This window comes from Camelus ferus, chromosome 20 (genome assembly GCF_009834535.1).
Source record: "Camelus ferus isolate YT-003-E chromosome 20, BCGSAC_Cfer_1.0, whole genome shotgun sequence".
Lineage (NCBI taxonomy): Eukaryota > Metazoa > Chordata > Mammalia > Artiodactyla > Camelidae > Camelus > Camelus ferus.
Window position 1 is genome coordinate 20972405 of NC_045715.1, and position 22438 is coordinate 20994842.

A 22438-nucleotide genomic window follows, 5' to 3' on the forward strand; every position below is an offset into this window, starting at 1 on the left:
CCTGTTTCTCATGTTCCACCTTTCAGGAAGGGGTATGAAGGAGCCTCCCCCATTCAGTGGAAGCAGGAATTATGAAAAGAGAGGAAAAGTCAGCAAGGGGAACTAATCCAGTAACTGGCCCCTTTTCCTGGTTCTCATCTGCCTAGGTTGGGGCAGGCAGAGTGGCTTTTCAAATGAAACAGAAGAGGTGGACGGAGGGGAGCCCTGGAGGAAGGGCGAGCAGATGGGGCGGTGTTGGGGGGGGCAAGGCAAGGGCCTCAGGATCGGCTTCCTGGGGGGTCCCGCTCACCTGTCTTTGCCTCCACAGAGACTGGGCTGTGGCGTTTCCCATCCAGAATCCCAAAAAGCAGGAACTTGTATTTCCTACTGGGCTCCAGGCCGGGGACGGTGACCTCACGCTGGTCTGAGGCCACAGGCACTACCTGGGGCTGCCCGTCCCTGTCCTTGTACTGGACCACGAAGGAGTCGAATTTGCCCTCAGGGACGGTCCAGGAGAGGCCCACGGAGTCCGGGGTCACGTCAGTCACTGTCAGCTCCCCCAGGCGTGGCTCCAGGGGGTGCTCTGTGGCTGGAGCTGGAGGGAGGGGAGCTAGGATCCAGGAAGACAAAGAACATGGCTGAACTCCGGCGGGAGAACTCCCCTGTCACAGGGCTCCTGGGCTATGAGGGTCTCAAGGGGGCCTTGAACTCAGATGGGAAACAGTTACATCTCTATTTCCACTGCCCTCTAAGTGAAATGTAGCCTTTCCTTCAACAATGACTATAGATGACTATAGGAAGCCAACCACGGTGGTACTAGCAGTGCCTGTGACTCTCCCCAGTGGGAATCGCCGGTGATTTCACATCACCTTAGCATTACTGCAGACGCTTCGAAGTACTGCTACACTTAGCACTGCTCCTAGACGTGAGCAGGTTATTACACACGCCACTAAGTTCTTGCCATTTAATGAACTAATGAAAAAGTTCCTGTATTACTAAATCATAAATTTGAATTTTAAAATATTTAGATCATTGGCTGTCAGGATAATTGGTTTCTTTTGTAATCCTATGCATTTTATTTTATAGATTTAGAAACATTGCTCTGAAAGGGGTTTGTTCATTTCACCAGACACCATGGCACAAAAATGGTGGCAGCCTGAGCCCAGGAAACAGGAGGGGTGGGAAGAAGCTGGGAGCCAAGAGCAAGGCTGCTTCCCTGAGGGAGGAAGACTCTGGGTCGGCCAGAAGGGAACACTGCTCAGGCCAGGGGGCTGAGGGCCTCAGAGAAGAGAGTCAAGGGATGTGTGCTGTTTAACCCCAACAAAAAGGGGCAGCAGGGGGAGGTGGTAACTGGGTCCAAGTCACAGCAGGGTTGTAAAGTGGGAAGGAAACAGCTGTGGGCAATCAGATAGTCTGGCTGGATTTAGGTCAGATGGAAGGAGGACAATCCTGCCTGGGGGAGGAGGTGGAGTGGAGATGGAGACTGGAAGGCAATGTTCCAGGAGCGGAGGGGTCAGGGAACAGACTAAGATGCCTGTGACTTGGGAAAGGACCTGTGGGGCCACTGAGGCAGGACTTCAGAGGGAGGCTGGGGGATGGGAGCTACCTTTACGCGTCCTCACTCACCCGTCACGGCTACCACAGCGAGGGGGCCCACGCGCCGCCCACCATGAAGCCCATAGAAGTTCATCTTGTATTTGTGTGCCGGTTCCAGGCCGAGGACGGTGACCTCACGCTGGTCCGCGGCCACAGGCACCGCCTGGGGCTGCCCGTCCCTGTCCTTGTACTGCACCACGAAGGAGTCAAACTGGCCCTCAGGGACAGTCCATGCAAGGCCCACGGAGTTGGGGGTCACATCTGTCACTGTCAGCTCCCCCAGGCGCGGCTCCAGCGGGGGCTCGGTGGCTGGAGGAGTCTCTTCTGGTTGTGGAGCTGAGACAGAAATGGCGGAGGCTGTTAGGAAAAGCCCCTCTTCCCCTTGGTAGTAATAATGTCAGTTGTTTTTGTGGTGCCCACGGGGTGGTTCTGATGTAAGACTACACTGATTGGCAACATCTGTCTGGCCAACAAACCTTCACTAAGTCCCTGCCAGGATCTGGGGCGGGGCTTCTGGGGAGGGGTGTCAGCCACACCGAGACCCTGGGGAAGTGGCTGAAGTGGCATCTGTGTATCACCGGCTCCAAGTCCTCCCATCCAGACCTTCTCCTGACCCCTGGACTTGTGTTTGCTCAGCATCTTCCTTGGATGCTTAATTGATGTCTCAAATGCAGCAAGTCCAAAAGTGAACTCAGGGGCTCCCTCCACACATGCTCCCCCCAGAACCTTCCCATCTAGGCAAAACCGCAGCTCCATTCTCAGAGTCCTCCCTGAGTTCCCTTACACCCACCTCCAGCCTGCGAGTAAGTCCTGTTGTCACTGACTTCAGAAGCTTACCCTCCCTCCCTAGCTCCACTGTCGCCATCACCAAGTATCACCGGCTCTTACTGGACTATAGTACCAGCTCCTAAATCCTCGCCCTCCTCCCCATCCCCACTTCACTCTGTTTCCTACCATTAAGGCATTAGTCAGAGCCCGTTCCCGCAACAGCTTCCACTCTCACTCAGAGCAAAATCCAAGCCCTTACTATCACGCCAAGGCCCCAGTTGTTTGCACCTCACATCACCCTCCCCATTCCAAAACATTCCTCGCTGGTCCACAGACATTCAGGCTCTTTCCCTCTGTCCAGGATGCTCTCCCCAACAGGCCTAGGGGCTTGTCCTCTCCCTCCTGTAGGTCCTTCCTCAGCGAGGCCCCTTCCCACCCCCTTCCTGCCCACACACCATCTCACCTACTGGGCTTTGCTTTTCTCCCCAGCTCTCATCACCATCGCTGATATATTTGTACACTTTGGAGCCTGTCTCCCTCTGTTAGAATCTGGCTCCCGGCAGGAGTTTTGCCTTGTTCAGTGCTGTGTCTCCAGCACGGGCAGCCGGTGGGGGCTCCACAAATGTTTAAGTTAATGAATGAGTGGTCTGTGTCTGTGCTGGGAAAGGCCGAGCTCAGGACCTGCTGGTCCCCACTGCTCCAGGAGGAGCTGAGTCTGGGATGCCCTTTCCTATTAGTGACCCAGCCTGGAAGGTGGTCCCCAGAGGCAACTGGTAGAGGGGTGGCTGGGTGGGTGGGGTTCCCAAGAGCTTGTTTCTCTGGCTCCTTTGGGAGGACAAGGCTAGGTTCCATACAGGTAAAACCTGCTTTAAAAACAGGCTGGTGACCAGGCCTGAGGAGGACACACATAAGTCTGAGTGGGGAGGGCAGGGATGGAGGCAGCTGAAGGTGGGCGGGAGTGACCACCAGCTACTGAATTTCCACCCGGTACAGGTCCCAGGTCAGGCACTGTATTTCATTTGCCTTCAAGCTCTGTTCCTTCCTGGAGCATCCATTTCCTGTTTGTTCTTGCCCTGTCTGTACTTCTTCCCCTGAGAGTGAGAAACTGTCCCTTGCCATCAAGCCTTACTGCTGGTGGTTTGGCTGAACTGGGCCATAAGCATGGCTGTTTCCCTGCTGCATCTGGCATAATCCTTTCCTAATTCAGAAATGTTTCTAAAGCTGCCTGCTCGTTCTCCTCCTGGCAACGGTTCAGCACGTGCCGTGTTTCAGGTCAGCTCAGCGGGCTCCAGCTGCCCGTCACTGACCTGCCCTGGAAACAAGCACCACGCCTGGTCACATGGCTAAGAACTTGGGAAGCCGGGACTGGAACTCAGGTGGTCTGATTCCAAGACTCAGTTTTCCTCTACTGCACCACCTCAGCCAGAGCTCGACACAGCCCATCCTTACCGGGGACCAGTGTGGCCGCCCAGGACAGACAGACGGACAAAGGGTCACCCCAGGAGAAACCTCGGCCACATGTTCTGGGCCCGGCACAAGCTCCACCCTGCTACTCGGGCCGGCAGGACAGTAACTCAGGGAGGCTTTCCGACACCCTACTCTGTGCTGACTGAAGAAAGAAAAGAAATCGGGAGTAAAAGTTCTGGAAGCTAAGCCAACCAAGTCCCTGTGAGGCTGGGCTCTGTGGCAGCACAGAAGCCGGGCTCTGGAAATCTATCTGTTTCTCTGCTTTTTAAAATCTCTTCCTTTATAGTAAAGTTGTTTTTGATTTTCTTTCTTTTTCCCCCCACTTAATGGAGGCACAGGGATGAACTCAGGACCTCGGGCATGCCAAACACATGCTGTACCACTGAGCTATACCCACCTCCCCAGTAAAAGTTATTTTTGAAAAAGCTGTGTCTTTGTTTCAGCGAACAAAGGGGAAAAGAGACGCCCTTTGTTGGGACCAAGCTGGGCAGATCAGCAGGAGGGTCCCAGAGGCCTGCCTGGGATCCAGCCCCAGACGCTGGGGCTCTGGAGAGCAGGTGCCCAGGCTGGGTCCTCTCTGGTAGTTGAGTGGCCCTATACCCTGGCAGAGGCGACATTCCTCCTTGTTGTAGTCACTCACTGGATGAATAGTAAGAAAGTCTCCAGCTGCACTGGTGAGAGGCCAATGTTTCATGCACATTCTGACCATCTAAGAAACCAAACCAGCCAAAGGGAACAGAGCAGACACCAGAGTCGGGACAAATACAGTGATCATAGTGGCCAACACTGACAGCATGTCTACTCTGTGCCAGGCCCATTTGTATGTCTCAACTCATTTATTCTCACAACAGTTTTGTGAGGTAGGCGTTAAAATCCCCATTTTACAGATGAGGAAACAGGCCTAGAAAGTTTAAAACTTGCTCAAGGTCATGCAGCTGGTTGTAGCCCAGTCCACAGTGACCTGTTCTTTCTAGGTCTTCCCCAGGCACGTGGTTCAGCAAGAGGGGGCAATCGCCACAGGGAGGCTGGGAGCCACTGGCCGGAGGAAAACAAACAAGACTCCGTCCTCACTCACCTGTCACACCCACGGTGGACACGGGACCCACGCGCCGCCCTCCATGCAGGCCGTACAGGTGCATCTTGTACTTGCGCCCGGGCTCCAGGTCCCCAACGGTCACCTCGCTCTCCTCGCCCCCGACACGCACCACCTGGGGCCCGTCCCTGCCCTTGTACTGGACGGTGAAGGAGTCGAAGTGGCCCTGGGGGACGGTCCAGGAGAGGCTGAGCGAGTCTGGGGAGGATCCTGTCACCGTCAGCTCCCCCAGGAGGGGCTCCTCGGGGGGCTCTGGGGCCTCCGTGCTGGGCTCAGTGGGGCTGGGGGTCTCTTCCTCTGCAGCTGAGAAGGAGACACAGAGGGTGAGGCAGGGGCCCTGCCAGATGTCCTTGGGTCTCCTCCCAAGCCTTGTCCCTGACTGGGGACCCTGAGGTCAGTTCAGAGAAGCCCGTCCTTGGGGCAGGTGGTCCTGCTCAGCTGACATCTCACAGACATGCCCAGAGCCTCAGGGATCAGCTGTGGGGACCAGGGCGGCCACCAGCACAGCTCACGGAGGTCCTTCTCTGCCCAGGACGATCCACTGGTACTCAGGGAGGGGGGAGGTGGCACAAAGGGCACCATGGCTCAGCCTCGAGCAGAGAGGCCTCCTCACCCCACTCACCCTCCACCTGAGAGAGGGTGGGGCTTCCCCTGTCCACTCACTTGTCACCCCGATGACAGAGACGGGGCCCAGGCGCTGGCCATTGTGGAAGCCGTACAGGTTCATCTTGTACTTGTGGTCCGGCTCCAGGCCCGAGACGGTGACCCCGTCCTCGTGCCCCGGCACCCGCATCACCTTGGGCTGCCCATCCCTGTCTCTGTGCTGGACGGTGAAGGAATCAAAGTGGCCTTGGGGGACGGTCCAGGAGAGGCTGAGCGAGTCCGGGGAGGATCCAGTCACTGTCATCTCCCCCAGGAGGGGCTCCTCAGGGGGCTCCGGGGCCTCTGTGCTGGGCTCTGTGGGGCTGGGGGTCTCATCCACAATTTCCTGGAGGGCTGAGAGAAGAGATCAGGCTTTATAGGTGACATGCTTTGCTGGTGACATTAATCATGACTATTTATAATAAAGTTCATCCAGCAAATAATACTCTTCAAGCTGTAGACTTAGGGGTTCTTGTAGACTTTGTATTAGCCATTCAGCAACTCATCAGAGGAGACAGGGCTGAGACAGGCCCCTAAAGCCCATCATGTACAGCTGGCCAGATTCCACTGTGGGTTCTGTGGGGCAGTGGTCTCCCCTCATGTCTGAGAAAGGAGGTGAGATGGAAGTGAGGAGACTGAGGAATTATGTACTGTGTTCATGGACAGTGCTACCCTCAGGAACTTGAGGGAGAACTGAGGCCCCTTCCCACCTGTGTTTCTCCCTTTCAGCTCCTGCCACTTCCCCAGGCTTTCCAGCTGCCCCCACCCCACTTACCAGGTCAGGAGATGGGTCGGGCTCTGACTCAGGCCTCCCAGGGCAGCCCTGACCCTCCCTCCACTTCAGACAAGATGGGAGAAAGATCTGGGGATGGGGGTGGGGGCTGGGGTGGGCCAGGCTCTTCCCTGGCTGGGGCTCGAATCACAGCCCTGAGGGCATCTACCCACCACCTGAAGCAGCTAGGTCTTTTCTGAGGCTCTTCATGGGGTGGGGAGACTGGCACGAGGGAAGCCAGCCCTTCTGTGACCCACTCCCCAGTGCATGGGGGACTGCTTAGGGGACAGGAGGTTGAGGAGGTAGCAGGCAAGAATGACAACTCAGACAGGATGGGGAAGGTGAGGAGGTGAGGAGAAAAGGGTACTGGGAAGTGAGAGAGTCAGGGCAAAATAGCAGATCACTCTCCAATAGCTGTTTTGACGTGCCAGGCACTGGCCTAAGTGCATATGTATATTAACTCATTTAACTCCAAGAACTCTGTGAAGCAGTTACTGTTATTAACCTCATTTGACAGATGAGAAAGCTGAGGCCCAGAGAGGTTTAGTCATTTGCATAAGATCTCAGAGTTACAATGAAAATCCGGGCAGTTGGCTCCAGAGCCCATGCTCCCAACCACGATGCTGCACAGCCACAGAAATGGCGCTGGCCAGGGGAGGCTGAGCCCTGGAGGAACGCAGGGACCGGGGCTGAAAGTGAGCCCTTTGCCCTGCTCCAAGTTGGCAGGGAGTCGGGGAGTCAGGAGGCTGGGAGGAGGCTGGGGAGACGTGGAGCTCACGTCCCTTGGACTCGCCAGCTCTGAGCAGAGCAGTAATGGTGGGAGGGTGTGGGCAGCAGGCAACAGAAGCTCAGAGGTGACCATGGCCTGAGCTAGGGGACAAAGGCCAGCAAAGACAGCGGGGAAAGAACACATTGGCTGAGAACATCTACGGGGAGACAGCCCGGGGCAGAGGCATGATTCCCAGGGCTCAGAATGGGAGAAATGGGGCCTATTAGTGGAGTGGAGAAGCAGGGCCAAGAGGTTAGGGGCTGGAGGCTGGAGGAGAAGTCCTGAGATGTGGGGAGTGGATGGTGGAGGCCTTGGCAGAGTTGGAGCTGAGAAAGAGAAGGTGGTGGGAGGTGCAAAGGATCGCAGGCCAGGTCCCGCTCAGAGGGTTGGGGGTTGGCAGGGGAGGGAGGCCCGTGTGGCTCTGACTCACCTGTGGTGGCCACCACAGAAACCGGCCCCACACGCTGCCTGCCATGAAGCCCGTAGAGGTTCATCTTATACTTCCGGTCCGACTCCAGGCCAGGGATGGTGACCTCATTCTCTTCCCCCCTGACGGGTACCACTTGGGGCCGCCCCTGCGCATCCTTGTACTGGACCGTGAAGGAGTCGAAAGAGCCCTGGGCCACCGTCCAGGACAGGTGCAGGGAGTCTGGGGTGGCACCAGTCACCGCCAGCTCTCCCAATAGGGGCTGCTGGGGGGACTCTGGGTGGCGAGGCTCCTCTCTCTTCTCTGGAGCTGCAAATAAGAGGAAATAGGCAGGGCTGAACTGGCAGCCTGGGGTTGGGGCTTGGGATTTCGACAAGCTGTCACACCTAGGGGGTCTCTACTCCACTAGCATGAGCGCTGAACTCCTGCGTCATCTGGCACAGGCCAGGGTATGACATACCTTCTGGGCCTTGGGGAGCAGCTGCACAGGATGAAAGGGGCCCAGCAGTGCGGAGGAGGCTGGCTGGCCCTGAGCCCAAATGCGGGGCCAGGATTCAGAGTCAGTCGTCTCGCTGGGAGGCCCCAGCTGGTCCATGGCTGAGGGCAAAGGTGGGGAAGACTGGGAGGGGTCATATGGGGGCTTAGATGGCTGCCACTCACCAGTGGTGCCCTCGGCTGTGAGGGGGCCATGCCGCTTCCTGTTGGCAATCCCAAACAGAGTGAATCTGTACTTGTGGTCAGGGTCCAGCGGGGAGACAACGACTGAGCGCTCAGGCCCTTCCACGGGCACCACCTGGGGTCGTCCATCCCTGTCCCTGTACTGGACCACGAAGGAGTCAAACTGCCCTTCAGGGACAGTCCAGGAGAGGTGCAGCGAGTCTGGGGTGGGATCTGTCACCCACAGCATCCCCAGGCGGGGTGGAGTTCCTGGGCTGGGATCAGTCTGAGCCACTAGAAAGAGGAGGTAGAGAGAAGGGAGGGACACAGGTCAAAGGAGAAGGGGGAATCCATCTCCCACATGGGGATGCTGTGTGTGGTTGTGCAGGCTGTTCACTGCACAAAGGACCATGGCTGATGGTGCACTGAGGACAGAAATCCAACTAACACTGTGCTTGCCAAGCTGTGTATGTAGGCAGGGGGCTACGCTAACCTAGAAGAAGGGGTGCCTTCTTTGAAGTGGCACAAAAGCACTGCATGAACTAGTGTGACCCTGACTCATTCCACAGTGTGGGGAGGGGCTTCAGAGAGAAGGGAGTCCAGCCAGCCCCTTCCACGTCTCCATAGCCAGGGACATCTTCCAAGACAGCCTCTACTGCTTCCAAGCCTAACAACTAGCTGGTTTTCCCTCCAAAAGAGGGATGCTCAATTCTTGGAGCATTTTAATGTGGGAGAGTCTCCCACACCTGTGCTCTGAGCCCCACTTCCTCCTCTCCCACCCTCACTCCCTCCGCTGTGCCATCAGCATTTACACAAGCTCCTCCACTAGGCTGTACCGCCCTCCGGCCTCCACCCTCCCTCTTTGCTCTCTTTCCAGCCCAGATTCCAGAAAGAGACATCTATACTGTTTGTAGTCATGTCCTCACCTCAATCACTCTCCCAGCCCAGCTCCACCCGCCACCAGCAGCTCTCACCAGGGTCAGTGATGACCTCGCCATTGCTAAGTCCTGTGGACACTGTAGCCCTGAATCACACTTGGGGAATCTGACATGTCTGACCACACCCTGCATTTTGGCGTCCTCCCCACACCACCCCTCAGGCTGTCCTGAGGCTCCTCTTTCTCTGCTCATGCCGTGAATATTGGCCGTCTCCAGGGTTCCAGTGGCCCTCTCTCCCCCACTGTCCCCTGCCTTACCCTGGCTTCTGTCCACTGGGACACCCATACCCCCTCTTCAGGCCTTTTTTTCTGCTCCCCAGGCCCATGAGGGCTGCGTTACTTGCTGCTTGTCTGACCTTCCCTCTCTGGGCCTTGATTCTCCTCATCTATAAAGTGAGCATGTCTCACAGGGCTGCTTCTAAGGACTAAGTGTGATGATACACTTGGAACATCTTGAACACATCTGACACTTCACAAACGCTCAGATGTTTTAACTAAGTGTCCCATGCTGCATTGTTCCTCACATCCGCTGTTCCCTGCCTCAGGGAATGGGGGGACAGTCTGACCCAGAAACGTAGGGGTGCCTGGGCCTCCTCAGTTTCTTCACCTCCCACATCCAGCCTCACTGTCACCATCCCAGCCAGGCGACCATCATTTCTTGCCGGTTTTTAACTCACTTCTCCAGCTATCCTCTGCAGCAGCCTCTGAGTTACTTGTAGGATAAATACTGAATCAGGTCACTCTCCCACTTCAAGCCCTTCAGCGTTCCCCTAGGGTCCTCAGATGAGGACTGAGTGCCTCAGTCAGACACATGAGATTAGAAGACCCCTCAGCCCGCCGGGGCCCTGCCCCCACCCAGAGGGAAGAGACTTTGATTCTCTTTCAGGGCCATTCTCACTTCTTGCTCTCCACTGCTCCTTCTGTTTGCACTGCCCTCCTCAACCTCCCTGCCTGACCCACCACAATTTTTCCTTCAGGATTCATCTCAGGCACCACCGCCTCCAGGAACCCTTCCTGGAATTCCCAAAGCACTGGGCAGACCCCCTTCAGGACCATGCAGAGGGCAGGGGCAGGGGTGTATGACCACCCTCACTTACAGATCTTGGCTTCAGTCACCAGGGGGCCGTGCTTCTTCTTGCCCACAAGCCCATACAGGACAAATTTATACTTGCGACCGACATCCAGGTTGGAGATGAGGGCTGAGCGCTGGGGCCCCTCCACTGGCACCACCTGGGGCCCGTCCCTGTCCTTATACTGGATCATGAAGGAGTCGAACTCGCCCTCAAGGACTGTCCAATGCAGAAGTAGGGAGTTGGAGGTCACGTCAGTCACTGACAGCTTGCCCAGGCGTGGCGGGGCCAAGGGCTTCCCAGGCTTCTCCCCATCCCTGTCTGGGGTTTGGGGGGCAAAAGCAAAGCAGATGGGCTCAACCATTGCTGTGTGCCCAGTCTCCTTCCCTCTTGTCTGCCCACTGGCTCATTCCATCCTGGACAGCTCCCTCCCTTGAAGCCTCTACTTCTCTACCCTCGGTCCTCTGTGACTAGCCTTTTGTGGAAGAGTGGCATTTCCTTCAATCTCTGTTCTGGAGTAAAAGCTTTGGACCTTCCCTTGTGATAGCTTCCCCACCCCTTACAAAGGTCCCAGTCCCTCTTCACACCAAGATCTCTGAGGGGGTTTCAAGTCCCCATGGTTCTTCCTGAGAGTTTAGGACATCCCCATTCCTGTTTCAAAACAGTCTGAAGATGCCTCAGGCCATCTGAACTTCTCTCTCCCTTGCCACCCTCTCCCCAGTGGTGAACTGGATCTGGAGTTGCAAGGAGAACTGGCTACCCTAGTCCTATAAACAGGGAGCCAGGTGAAATGTGAGAGCCAGGAACTCCAGGCTCCTACACTGGTTCCACAAACCTCACTCATCTCTGAAGTCCTGATGGCTGTGAAGCGCCCTACCCCAAGGAACCTCCACCCCAAGCAGGAACTGGCTGATGGGACCACAGGGCACTGTCCACTGTGGGCCGGGTTCCCTGGGTGTGGGTGGAGGGCAACACCACTGTCCTAGCCTGTTTAGTAAGGGGATGGTAGGGGCTCTGGGGAAGGGAAAGGGAGGAGGAAACTGAGCGTCAGTATCCTCAGTGCCAGAGGCATTCGCACACCCATCCTGAGAGGTCAAGGGGAAGGGTGGGGCAGGGGAGTGACCAGGAAATGGGGGCAGGACACAGGGCAAAGACAAGTGAAGAGCCAGGGGCCAAAGCCTCCCTCCTTGAATCCTAGTCCCATCCTCTGACTTTTCTCCTCTCATCTACTTTTCCTGGAGTTCTCCCCTCCCCAGCCCACCTTATCACTGTTCTAAGACCCCCTCCCTCCCTCTTGCCTCTGAACCCTCAGCTCCTTTTAGCTCCTTGTTTCTCCTATCCCCCTGACCCAGCCACCAGCTCTACCTGTCAATCTCCACCCCATTTCTTATGTCCTAATGGCCTGGCCCCTCCCCCAACCTCAGGACACTAGTCTTGGGCAGAATCCAGGATGTACCCATAATGCCTTGGTAGATGAGAGGGGCAGAGGGCTCGCCCTCCGGGGGGACCCCACGAAGTGACAGCTCATAGGGGGATCCAGGAGGGGGTGAGGGCACCAGAGCCTGATGGACATCCCCTGGCAGTCGTTCCTCATGTGCCCCCGGCCCTTCGGGCACCCGTAGGTGCAGCTGGAAGTGGGCAAAGGTGTCAGGCTGAGCGGTCCAGGCCACGCGGAGGCGCCCTGTCTTGTCTCTGCCCAGCACCCTCAACTCTCCCAGCTCCTGGGGGCGCTGCTGCAGGACAGGGGCCTGGGCCCCTTGAGTTGTTGACGGGCCTGAGGGAGGCGGCTCATCTGTGGCCCCCAAGAGGCCTAAGGGGGAGGAACCTGGGAAGAGGCAGGGCAAGAAAAACAGGAGAGTCGAATGTGAGAGCCGGAAAAGAAGCCCCAGGCCCCAGGTTCTGTCCTCTAGCCCCTAAGAGCCTACAGACCCTCCCTCTTCTCCTAGGTCACCCCCGGGTAATCTCATCCTCCCAAAGGTCCACCACAGCCCTGCACAGACAGGTCTGCTAGTAATAAAAGGAATAAAGTCTGCCATCCCTCCCCCACATGGCTCCTATGACCTCCAGCCACACAGACCACCATGTCCCTCCCCACAGGCATCCCCCTCCCCACTGGGCGGTGGCCGTGGCTTCCATTAGTGCTGCAGTGAGAAGCCTGGAAGAAAGGAGGAGACGGTGGTGTTAGGGAAGGAGGATGCAGGAGAGAGTGGGTAGTGAGAAGAAAGGGAAGAGGTGTGTGCGGGGTGGACATCCAGCTCAGGTGGCATCTTGGCCCTATGGGGGAAGAAGAGGTCCACAACCCTCCCCACAGAGCGCCCCTTCCCCGAGCCCGGACATCGTTCCTGTGGGAGAGACAAGCGTGGAGTGAGCCAGGAGGTCTGCAAAGGCAGCTCAAGAAGCAGTGGTTTCACCTCTCACAGACACATGCTGCCTGATGGCTTCAAGGCCACCCCCAGGCAGTTCCGATGTGTCCCTCTGAGGTTAGGGGAAGATTGTGGAAAATAGTAACCACTGACCACAGTCTTCAGCCACCCTCACCACAATGAGTCAGAGTGGTGAACCACTGGTTTCACTCCCTACCCCACCCAAACTGCTCCAGTGAGTCTTTGCAGACACTGCCCCTCTCACCAAATGCCTAGAACAGCAATCCTGGCAGAAGTGCCCTATGAACCCAAGTGAAAAATCAGGGCTCTCTCAGATCTCCTTGGCTTTGGGTATCCACCAGGACCTTGGGGGTGGAGATGGCTTCTAGGGACACAGGAAAGTGTGCCTTGTTGTGGGGGAGGGTCCCCTGGATCTTGAAGGCAGAAGGAGGCGGTAGAGGGGTGGCAGTCTGAGAAGTGAGGCAGTGTGAGGGACTCATGGATGCAGACTCCAATGGCAGGTGAGACTGGGCAGGGGATGGGTGGTCCCGCGGCCCCAGCCCACGCTACCTGTAGTGGTGATGAAGGCGTAGGACTTGGAGGTCTGCCCTGCCCGCACCCCGTGAACCTCCACGTGGTAGGTGGTGCCGGGCCTGAGATCAGGTAGGCTGACGGTGCGCGAGGTGCCAGGCACGGTCAGCTCCCCGCTGGGAGCCTCCGCGGGCGGCTGGGGCCGCCAGCGCAGCACCACGCGCTCGAAGTGGCCGCGTAGCCCGTCGAGGGACACGAGTAGCGCGCCGTCGGCAGAACTGCCCAGCACCTCGGGCTTGGGGTGGCGGGGCGCAGCCACCCGGTCGACGCCTTCGGGCGAGAGGCCGTAGATGCCCTGGTTGGAGTCCCGCTTCCAGGTGCCCGAATCGGGGCTGGCGGTGGGGCGAGGGCGACGGGGCGGGGGTGCGGGGGACCCGGTGGGGGCAGCAGCCGCCAGGCGACGCCGCTGCAAGTATTCGTGGATGTGGCGCGCCACCGACGTGTAGGTCTGGTTGGCCCGCAGCGGGTAGCCGTGAGCCCGCAGGTGGTGCTCCAGGTCCTGCACGGTGCCGCGGAAGCGGCCCAGCTCGGCCGTCAGGTTGCCCCACGCCCGCCGAGGGGGCTGGGGTAGGCTCTGCCCGGGCCGAGAGTCCTGCCCCTCCTCCGCGGGCCCCGAGGGTGAAGGCGAGGGCCGAGGGGGCCGAGGGGGGCGCGGGGGCCGCGGGGCCGGCCGGGGCCGGGGCCGGGGCTTGGGGGGCGGGGCTGGGGGGTGCGCCTCCGGGTAACTGTAGTGGCCTGGTGCTGCCGGGGGCGGAAAAAGGGGGAGGGGAGAGCAGGTCAGTGGCAGCCCCCCACCAATCCCTGCACTCCTCCTCACGGCAGGCAGTCCGTCCCTCCATCCCTCCCAACGGAGCAAGAGGCCTCTTCACTGTGCCCCAGCCCCACCTGGAAAGAGAACCGAAAGGAGTTAGTGTCCCAGGAACCCCTCACCCCTCGCCCTCCAAGCCCGCCAGTGTTGGTGCCCTGGAAAGAAGAGAGAAGCCAGCGGGTGAGGCCCTGTGTCTGAAGGAGAGAAAGGGGCGTGGGAGGAGAGAATGTGAGCTACAGTGAGGTGGGCGTCCCTCTGTCACAGGAAAAGAAAAGAAAAATCCAGGCATCTGTTAAGAGACCTTGAGGGTTAGTGGAAAATTTCTGCTGTGAGCCCTAATCCCCCAAACCCCAGTCCTCCAGTCAACGTGAGTGCTGATCTCTAATCTGCCGAATTCCAGTCTGCAAGATCTGACCACTGACTGAGCACAAGGGCTGTCCCTGTGCCCAGGTTTGGATGGGAACCTCCCCCACCTGCGTGGGTCAGACAGCATTTTCTTATTTCCTGCTTCTCTCCATGAGTCGGCTCCTCTCAAACTCTTACCCACAGCCTTCCTACAGGACTCCTGGCACCTGAGGACTCTGTCTCCCAAGTGCCCTTGGTACAGAGCAAGGCCCCCACCCCTACCCCAGGCAGGTGGTTTGGGACTGCCACACACCCTGTCAAGTGCATTCAGAGGAGCCTGTGAGCCCTAGACTCGCAAGGAAGGGGCTCTTATGCTCCGAAACTTCCCTAATCCTTGGCCAGCCGTACCTGTATTGGCCCTGACGGAAGCCGGGTAGCTTACTGCCTGGCCCCGCTCAGCCGTGACGGTCACCACGTATTCTACGCCTGGCATCAGGCCAGTCAGCAGCGTCCCGTCTGCCTCAGGGGGCACTTCCAGTCGCACTCTCTGGTTGCCAGCACTGACGTAGGACACCACGAACCGGTCCACCTCAGCCTGGGGGCGCATCCAGTTGAGCTCCAGCGTGGTTGGTGTCACTGCCACCACACGGAGGTCCTGGGGGCCATCAATCACTAGCCAGATTAGAGAGAGGAGGGGTCAGGTGGGAGTCTGGTTCTTCACCAGCTTTCCTTCTAAGAGCCTGGCCCCTAACCAGTCCCTGCCTTTGCCCTCTTGAGGGGCATAGTCCCAGCCATCCCTCTCAAATACAGATCTCCACCCAGGACCCCATCCCAAAGCCACAGCTCTCACTAGTGGTGATGGTCTTGGAGGCAGGAGGGCCCCAGTTAGTCCCTCGAAGAGCACGGACAGTGACTTGGTACTCCTGACCGGGGGCCAGTCCTCTCTGGTCATAGGCTGAGGCAGAGCTGGGCACCCGTGCTGTGAACGGGGGGCTCTCTCCCTCTGTCTGCAAGAGAGAGAGCACCAGGTGGATCAGGGCTGGCACTCTTGCTGCTCAATCCCCCTCATCCTTTCTTTTTCCAAATCCAGGCAGGGTCGACACGGGACTGTGTAGAACTTGACCTTGTATGGGTGGTATCAGCAAACACATCTCGAACACTTACTCCATGCCAGGTATTGTTCAACGCAATTCACAAATACAAACTCAGTTAATCATCTTAAGAATTCCCACTGGGCAGATGAGGAAACTGAGGTACAAAAGGATTAAGTGCCTTGTCCAAGGTCACCAACACCAAGAAAGTATCAGAGATTTCAACCCAGGCAGTGTGACCTCAGAGTCCCCTGTCATGGGCACTACCTTCTTAGCCTGTTCATCATCTGTCTGCCAGAATCCTACATGACACACGCCAGGACACTCCTTCCGGCTTTCCCCCGGCAACCCTGACCACCTGGGCACGAGGAGGCTTCTCCTAAGCCCGCTCCTGTCACAGCAGATGAAGTAGGTGAGGGATCACTTCAAGTCTCACTTTCTCCTTAAAGCACCTGCCCCAGGCTGAGCCACCCCACAGACACCTGCCCCTGGCTGTGTAATTTAGGTGTGACCCATGTCAAGTCATTTCCTTTTAGGTAATTTTCTTGTCTCCTCAGCAGGGTCATAGGCTCCTCACAAACAAGGCTCACCTCCTCAAAGTTCCACAAATACATTTTCCAGTTTTGTACCTGGCATCATTCTGGGCACTGGAAACACAAAATAGAAGATATGGTCCCTGTCCTCAACTAGCTTATACTCTAGTAGCTAAATGTATGACCATGTCTTATGTTTTATTAGATCCCTACCCAGATCCCCATGTGCAGCACATGTCTGTGAGAGAGCAACCCTCCTTTGAGTATACACTTAAGGTATTATGATCATTTGTGGTGACCCCGCAGGCAATCTGCCAGTCCCTGCTCCAGGCAGGGACTCCTGGAGTGCCAGCCACTGGGGCAATAGGAGGAATGGACATCTGTGAGCCGTCTAAGAGTCCAGCACTTCCCAGGGCTGTCGAGCTAGGACAGCTAATAAGGACACTCTGTTCTGGTTAGCTATGTTGGCTGTTATGGAGATACCTCTGTTCGGCCAAGTAGGATTGGAAATTTCAAAAGGTACTCTCCTAAACTAAGAGAATTGTGGAGAAATCAACATAGTAAATACCAAAGTATAAAACCAGACGAGAGGCCATGTAGAGATTTCTGGGTTGAGGATGAAATAAAGCTTTGTCAGAGTTTTCTTGGCTGAAAAGTTTTCCAGGGCACACAGGATCCCCCATCCCTCTCCCACTTACTCTGCTCTAGGATACCCCAGCCTAGGAGGCCTTGGATTGGCCTCAACTCAAGCCTTGTGGGGTCCCCATCCTTCCCAGAACTTTCTCTCTTTCCTCTTACTCCCCCAACCCACCACAAACACACACACACACACATGCACGCACATCCCTTGAGTGTCTCCTGTTGATGTCTGGTCCTTTCAGCAAGATGAGCTGGTCCCGTTTTCCTTCTCCTTTCGACCATCTATGTGAACCTTTTAGACACTTCATAGTCCCTCCTGAGATCCATTTGGGAACAGTCCCCTGAAAGTCCCACTGTGGGTCTAATTCACATCTCCTAGTACCATCTGTCTGGCCCAAGGCCAATTGTCTCACCAGATGCTGGCAGCTGGCTCTGCCACTTGGTGAAAGTTTGGCTGCTTCTCTGATTGTGCTTGGCAAGTTTCTAACTCTATTCTTGATATCAACCTCATGGCCCCAGGTGGAGGACTCCACCTTGGCTGGTCCCAGGGGTATATACCTCACCCTCATCCCCCTTTTCAGACCAGACCCAAACACAAACTTTTCTGAGGCTACAAGTTTGTCCCAATGAAAACATGGCATAGCCCCAATTTCCAGGCTGCAGAATATACCCAGACAGGGAATATGTGAGCCTCATTCTGTTCAGGGGTTCACCTCCCTCCATTTCCTCATGCTTTCTCTCATATTCATAGAGGAGCCTGCATTTTGCAAATTAACAACATTCCTTAAATTGGTGGTCCTTGGGTTTGGGGTGCATCAGAATCACCTGGAGGGCTTGTTATAACACAGGTTACTGGGCTCCACCCCCTAGAGCGGTTGACTCAGTAGATCAGGGAGTGTAGTCTGACAATTTCCATGTCTGATGTGCCAGGTGATGCTAATGCTGCAGGTCCAGGAACACACTTTAAGAACCACTGAGTCAGAGTAACAATGCCACGTATGCAGGGAAAGGAGGAATGTTCCTCTTTTGTGTTCTGAGAATCATTCCAATAACTAGGTGTGTCCCTTGGCCAGGAATAGTAGACTTTGGGCTTTGAGAATGAAGTGTTTCTGGAAAAGGGGAGGGGATAAGGTAGAGAGAGACTTCTAGGAAGATGGTAGTGGCCAGAGCACAGCCAGCTACTGAATATACTGTGTGCCAACTGCAATGGATAGAGAGTCCTGGCCAGGGCCCAGTCACAGAAAGCATCGTCAGAGGGCCAGTAGCACAGGCTGATGTGGAGTCCAAGAGAGGTGTCCGGAGACCAATTTTCCAGGAGCATTTTCCACACCCAAGCTCAGAGAGAACCCAGAATGTGACAGAGGCCCATACTCAGAGCAGAGCAAATGAGCTAAGAGCATGACCAAGCTGGGCACAGGCCAGCTCAACATCACCCCGGCCCCATCGAGAGGGAGGAAGCCAAGGGCTTTGGCCGAGAAGTCGCACCTTTTGAAAACACCAAGGTTGAGTTCACATTTACTGAGAGCAGGAGACGATGCTGCTCTGCAAGCTCCTTCCATCTCAAGTGTTTATTTTAATTCTTCTTTCCCTGAAGTTTCTTAGGAAAGTTCCCTTTAAAAGTCCTACCCTCTTGAGATTAGAACTATGTAAATAATATACACACAGAAGAAGAGAGTGGGAGAAACACTTAAAAATGTTAACAGGGCTTGTTTTAGTGTGAAGCAGCCAAGGATTATTTGTTTTTTTATCTAGTTGCCAAATTCTTATCTTGTGATTAAATTATGTTTATAACTGAAAAAAAAAATTTTTTTTTTAAACAGAAGAAAAAAATTTAAACATCTTGATTGTGCAGCAAAGTGGGTATTTCTGCCTCTGCTTCCACCAGGGGGTAAGGAGAGACAGAACATGGTAGGGGTCTGGGCTGAGGGTATAATAAGACTTAGATTGATGTGGCCAGTCGGGGTGGGGATGACAGCCAGCACGTCTGAGCTGTCCCTTCTGTCCTAGAGGCTTCCTAGGTCTGGGCCCTGGGAGTTAATTATTTTTCCGGAGTCCTGACTGTGTAGAGATGACAGTGACATGGCCTACCCACCCATGGCATTTGTGGGATGATGCAGAAAAACAAAAATTGGACTGTAAAAATGTCAGATGATTTGGAACTAGGAGACCAAACACATCATAAAAGCCCAATCTGCATAAAGGGAGATCGCTAATGAGAGGCCACAAGGCTTTGTCCTTAGAGTGCCCCCCAAATATTTTAAGAGTGAGCTAGGAGACAGAAGGGAGGTTTTTCAATGCACTGATGACATGGAGGAGGGGAACCAGCTCACAGACTTAAATTATTGCAACAGCCTAGACAGCTTGGCCCAAACCAAAAAAGATAACACTAAGCAATGCTAAATGCAAAGGCCTATATTTAGGCTACAAAAAGTGTATGTAGTTGAGTGTCTTCTTTTCTCCTTTCTTATTTTTTGTTTATATTTTCTATGCTGAGCTATATGACTTCTATAATAAAAAGTTACTTAAAAAAATCAAAGATGATCAAAACAACTGACAGTTTGTGTGACCGCAAGTTCAGTTGCATCAGTTCTGAGAACAATGTCAGTGTATCCAGAGTTAGTTGGGTGAATGACAGGGCTCCTCTCTGACCCCACACTTTTGGAGGGCACGTGCACAAAGCAGGTGGCATTAGAGGAGGAAAACCAAGGAGTGAAGGATTCAGAGAACCAAGCCTTTAGGAAAAGGGATGGAGAAACCAGAATGAAGGCTGACATAATGGCTGATGTCCCCAATACCTGAAAGCCTGTGGTCTAAGATGAAGGGAAGGCAAAAAACACATTCCAACTGCTGGTGAAGGTTTAGCTAGGGCCAATGGACGGATGTTAGACTGAGGCAGATTTGGATTCAGCAACAACAAAAAGAACTGACTATAGTGATAAGCTGGATGGGACAATCTTGGGAAGCACTGAGCTCATGGTCACCAGGGTGTTCCATCCATAAAGGACCAATGCTGCTAAGGCCTTCTGCCCTCAGTGTGGGACAGGATGAGAAGGCCTTTAGAACAGCTTCAGGAATCAGACATCTGGACTCAACCACTGATTACCTGGAAGTCCTGCTTGAGGTGAGCACCCCCTCCCCCAGCCCTGCCACCCAGCCCCTCCTGGAGCTTGGTTCTCACCGTGGGGATGAACTGAATTTCATAGGCATCCACATTGCCGGGAGCCCGGGTCCACTCTGTCCGAACCGTCGTCTCCTCCAGGAGGTGCATCCTCATGCCCTCAATGGCTGGCACCTCTGCCCAGGAGAATGGGGTATGAGAAGCTGCTCAGCCCAAGGAAGCCCTCCACCCCTACCCCCACCACCACAAGGCTCCCCCTACTTAGGCCTCTCTAAGAGATCCCTCCAAGTTCCCACTGTCACTGGGGGTGGGGCAAAGCTGGCAGAGGCCTGAACAGGCCCTGAGTCTCCTTCACTGCCTCCCATCTCCAGGAACACAGAATCTTCCTAAAAGCAACGAAGGGGACCCCCAGTCTGCTCAGCAGAGATCTGAAAGCAGGTCCTGCCTGTGGTCATGCCCCTATGGTTCTGCTGCCCCTAGAGGACAAGGCTCTCTGGCTCCTCTGATTCCCCAACCTCCCCACCCCAATATATGACCTTCCTTCACTCTTCCTCCAGGTTCCTGGGCTTCTAGGCATCAGACTCAGGCTTTTCCACTGGCTCCAGTTTTTCATTCCCTGACCAAGCATATCGAGGAAGGCTGCCTACTCACCTTCCCCGCAGTCCTCTCCTGCATAGCCATCTTGGCAGATGCAGCGGCCCTCTTGGCACTCTCCCCTGCTGCGGCAGTCCCCGGGACACGTCTGGATGGCGCAGTCAGGACCTCGGAAGCCCTCGACGCATACACACTGGCCTTCGCGACACAGTTCCCGGGGCCCGCAGCCCCCGGGGCAGGCGCTGGCGGGAGGCTCTTCTTGCCCACAGTCCTCGCCGCTGTAGCCCAAGTGGCAAACGCATACTCCCTGCACACACCGCCCACGGCCCCGACAGTCGGCAGGGCAGGTGCGGGTGGAGCAGGAGGGGCCTGTGTAGCCTGAGTCGCACACGCAACGCCCGTCCTCACAGCGGCCGCGCCGGTGACAGTTGGAGGGGCAGGTACGGAGGCTGCAGTCCTCACCTGAGTAGCCCTCCCAACAGGTGCACACACCGTCCCGGCACACGCCGCGCTGGCTGCAGTCGCGCGGGCACCGTCTCACCCCGCAGTCTTCGCCCTCATAGCCGTCGTCGCACACGCAGCGCCCCTCCAGACACTGGCCGCGACCTCTGCAACCGCCGGGGCAGCTGCGCGAGCCGCAGTCTTCGCCCTCGTAGCCTACGTCGCACAAGCATACGCCGTCGTCACAGCGGCCGCGACCGCGGCAGTCCCCAGGGCACCGAAGGCTTCCGCAGTCCTCGCCTGTGAAACCCGGGTTGCACACGCAGCGGCCGTCCGCGCAGCGCCCGCGCCCGCGACAGTCGCCCGGGCAGGCGCGCGTGCCACAGTCCCGGCCTGTATACCCGGGCCAACACACGCAGCGACCATTCTCGCAACGGCCTCGGCCGCGACAATCCCCGGGACAGCTGCGCACGCCGCAGTCCTCGCCGCTGTAGCCCGCGTTACACACGCACACGCCGTTCTCGCAGCGCCCGCGGCCCCGACAGTCGCGCGGGCAGGCGCGCGCGCCGCAGTCAGGCCCGGAGTACCCGGGCCAGCACACGCAGCGGCCGTCCTCGCAGCGGCCCCTTTGACTGCAATCGCCCGGGCAGCTGCGCACGCCGCAATCGTCCCCGCTGTAGCCTGCGTTGCAGATGCATTCGCCATCCTCGCAGCGCCCTCGGCCCCGACAGTCGCGGGGGCAGGTCCGTGTGCTGCAGTCCTCGCCCGCATACCCGGGCCAGCACACGCAGCGGCCGTCTACACAGCGCCCGCCCTCGCCACAGTCCCACGGGCAGCTCCGCGAGCCGCAGTCGTCGCCGGTGTAGCCAGGGTCACAGACGCAGCGCCCGTCCTCGCAGCGCCCCTTCTGGCTGCAACCTCGGGGGCAGGTCCTCATCGCACAGTCCTCGCCAGTGTAGCCGGAGTTGCACACGCAGCGCCCATTCTCGCAGCGCCCCCTCTGGCTGCAGTCTCGGGGGCAACTCCTCATTCCACAGTCCTCGCCAGTGTAGCCGGGGTCACAGACGCAGCGCCCGTCCTCGCAGCGCCCCCTCTGGCTGCAGCCCCGAGGGCAAGAGCGCAGACTGCAGTCGTCGCCGGAGAAGCCCGCCCGGCACACGCACACGCCCTGCACGCAGCGCCCGCGGCCTTGGCAGTCCCCGGGACAGGAGGGCCAGCTACAGCTGGGGCCGGTGTAGCCAGGGAAGCACACGCAGCGACCACGGACGCAGCGACCCTGATCATTGCAGTCATCTGGGCAGGACCCGGAGGCTGAGGGTGGGGAGGAAGGGGACACCCCGGAATCCATGGGATCCGAGCAGGTAGGCCCACCCCAGCCAGGCTCGCAGGAGCAGGCACAGCGGCTCAGGTCAAACACACCATGGAGACTGCAGAGGGTCCGAACGTCTGTCTGGCCTGGAGTAAGAAGGAAAGATGGGCCTCAGTCTCTCTGGGGGACAGGCTGCTCCTGTGAGTTGGCCCCTCCAGCAGGGCCAGCCTCATTTCCTAAGGCCATCTTAGTTTCCAGCTGCAACTTGTCTATATATGTGGCCTCACAGTGCCCTAGCATATGCTTGGGAGGAGAAGGCTGATGTCTAAATAGGTGGCTCCTCTCTCAGAGCCGTGCCATGGGCTGCACTCACCACCCCCAAGGGAGAGGAAGGGGTGCCTTTTGCTAATTCATACCGGGGTCTTTTAT

The 22438-nt window shown here is 56.8% G+C and overlaps 1 protein-coding gene across 13 annotated transcripts in view; it reads right to left on the minus strand.

Moving 5' to 3' along the window:
• TNXB (tenascin XB) overlaps nucleotides 1–22438 on the minus strand; it is a 49978-nt gene that overhangs the window by 20966 nt on the left and 6574 nt on the right. For 6 of the 13 annotated variants that reach the window (XM_032462704.1, XM_032462713.1, XM_032462709.1 and 3 more), the window contains exons 3-15: nucleotides 20317–22155; nucleotides 19726–19841; nucleotides 15135–15291; nucleotides 14693–14956; nucleotides 13111–13872; nucleotides 11634–12002; nucleotides 10205–10498; nucleotides 8174–8464; nucleotides 7517–7822; nucleotides 5567–5899; nucleotides 4886–5206; nucleotides 1606–1911; nucleotides 290–589 (exon numbers count right to left, since the gene is read on the minus strand). In XM_032462704.1, the coding sequence (XP_032318595.1) occupies nucleotides 290–589; nucleotides 1606–1911; nucleotides 4886–5206; nucleotides 5567–5899; nucleotides 7517–7822; nucleotides 8174–8464; nucleotides 10205–10498; nucleotides 11634–12002; nucleotides 13111–13872; nucleotides 14693–14956; nucleotides 15135–15291; nucleotides 19726–19841; nucleotides 20317–22155 (5658 nt within the window). The remainder of the gene's footprint in view (nucleotides 1–289; nucleotides 590–1605; nucleotides 1912–4885; nucleotides 5207–5566; nucleotides 5900–7516; nucleotides 7823–8173; nucleotides 8465–10204; nucleotides 10499–11633; nucleotides 12003–13110; nucleotides 13873–14692; nucleotides 14957–15134; nucleotides 15292–19725; nucleotides 19842–20316; nucleotides 22156–22438) is intronic. The other 7 variants (XM_032462712.1, XM_032462711.1, XM_032462717.1 and 4 more) reach the window with 5 other exon arrangements.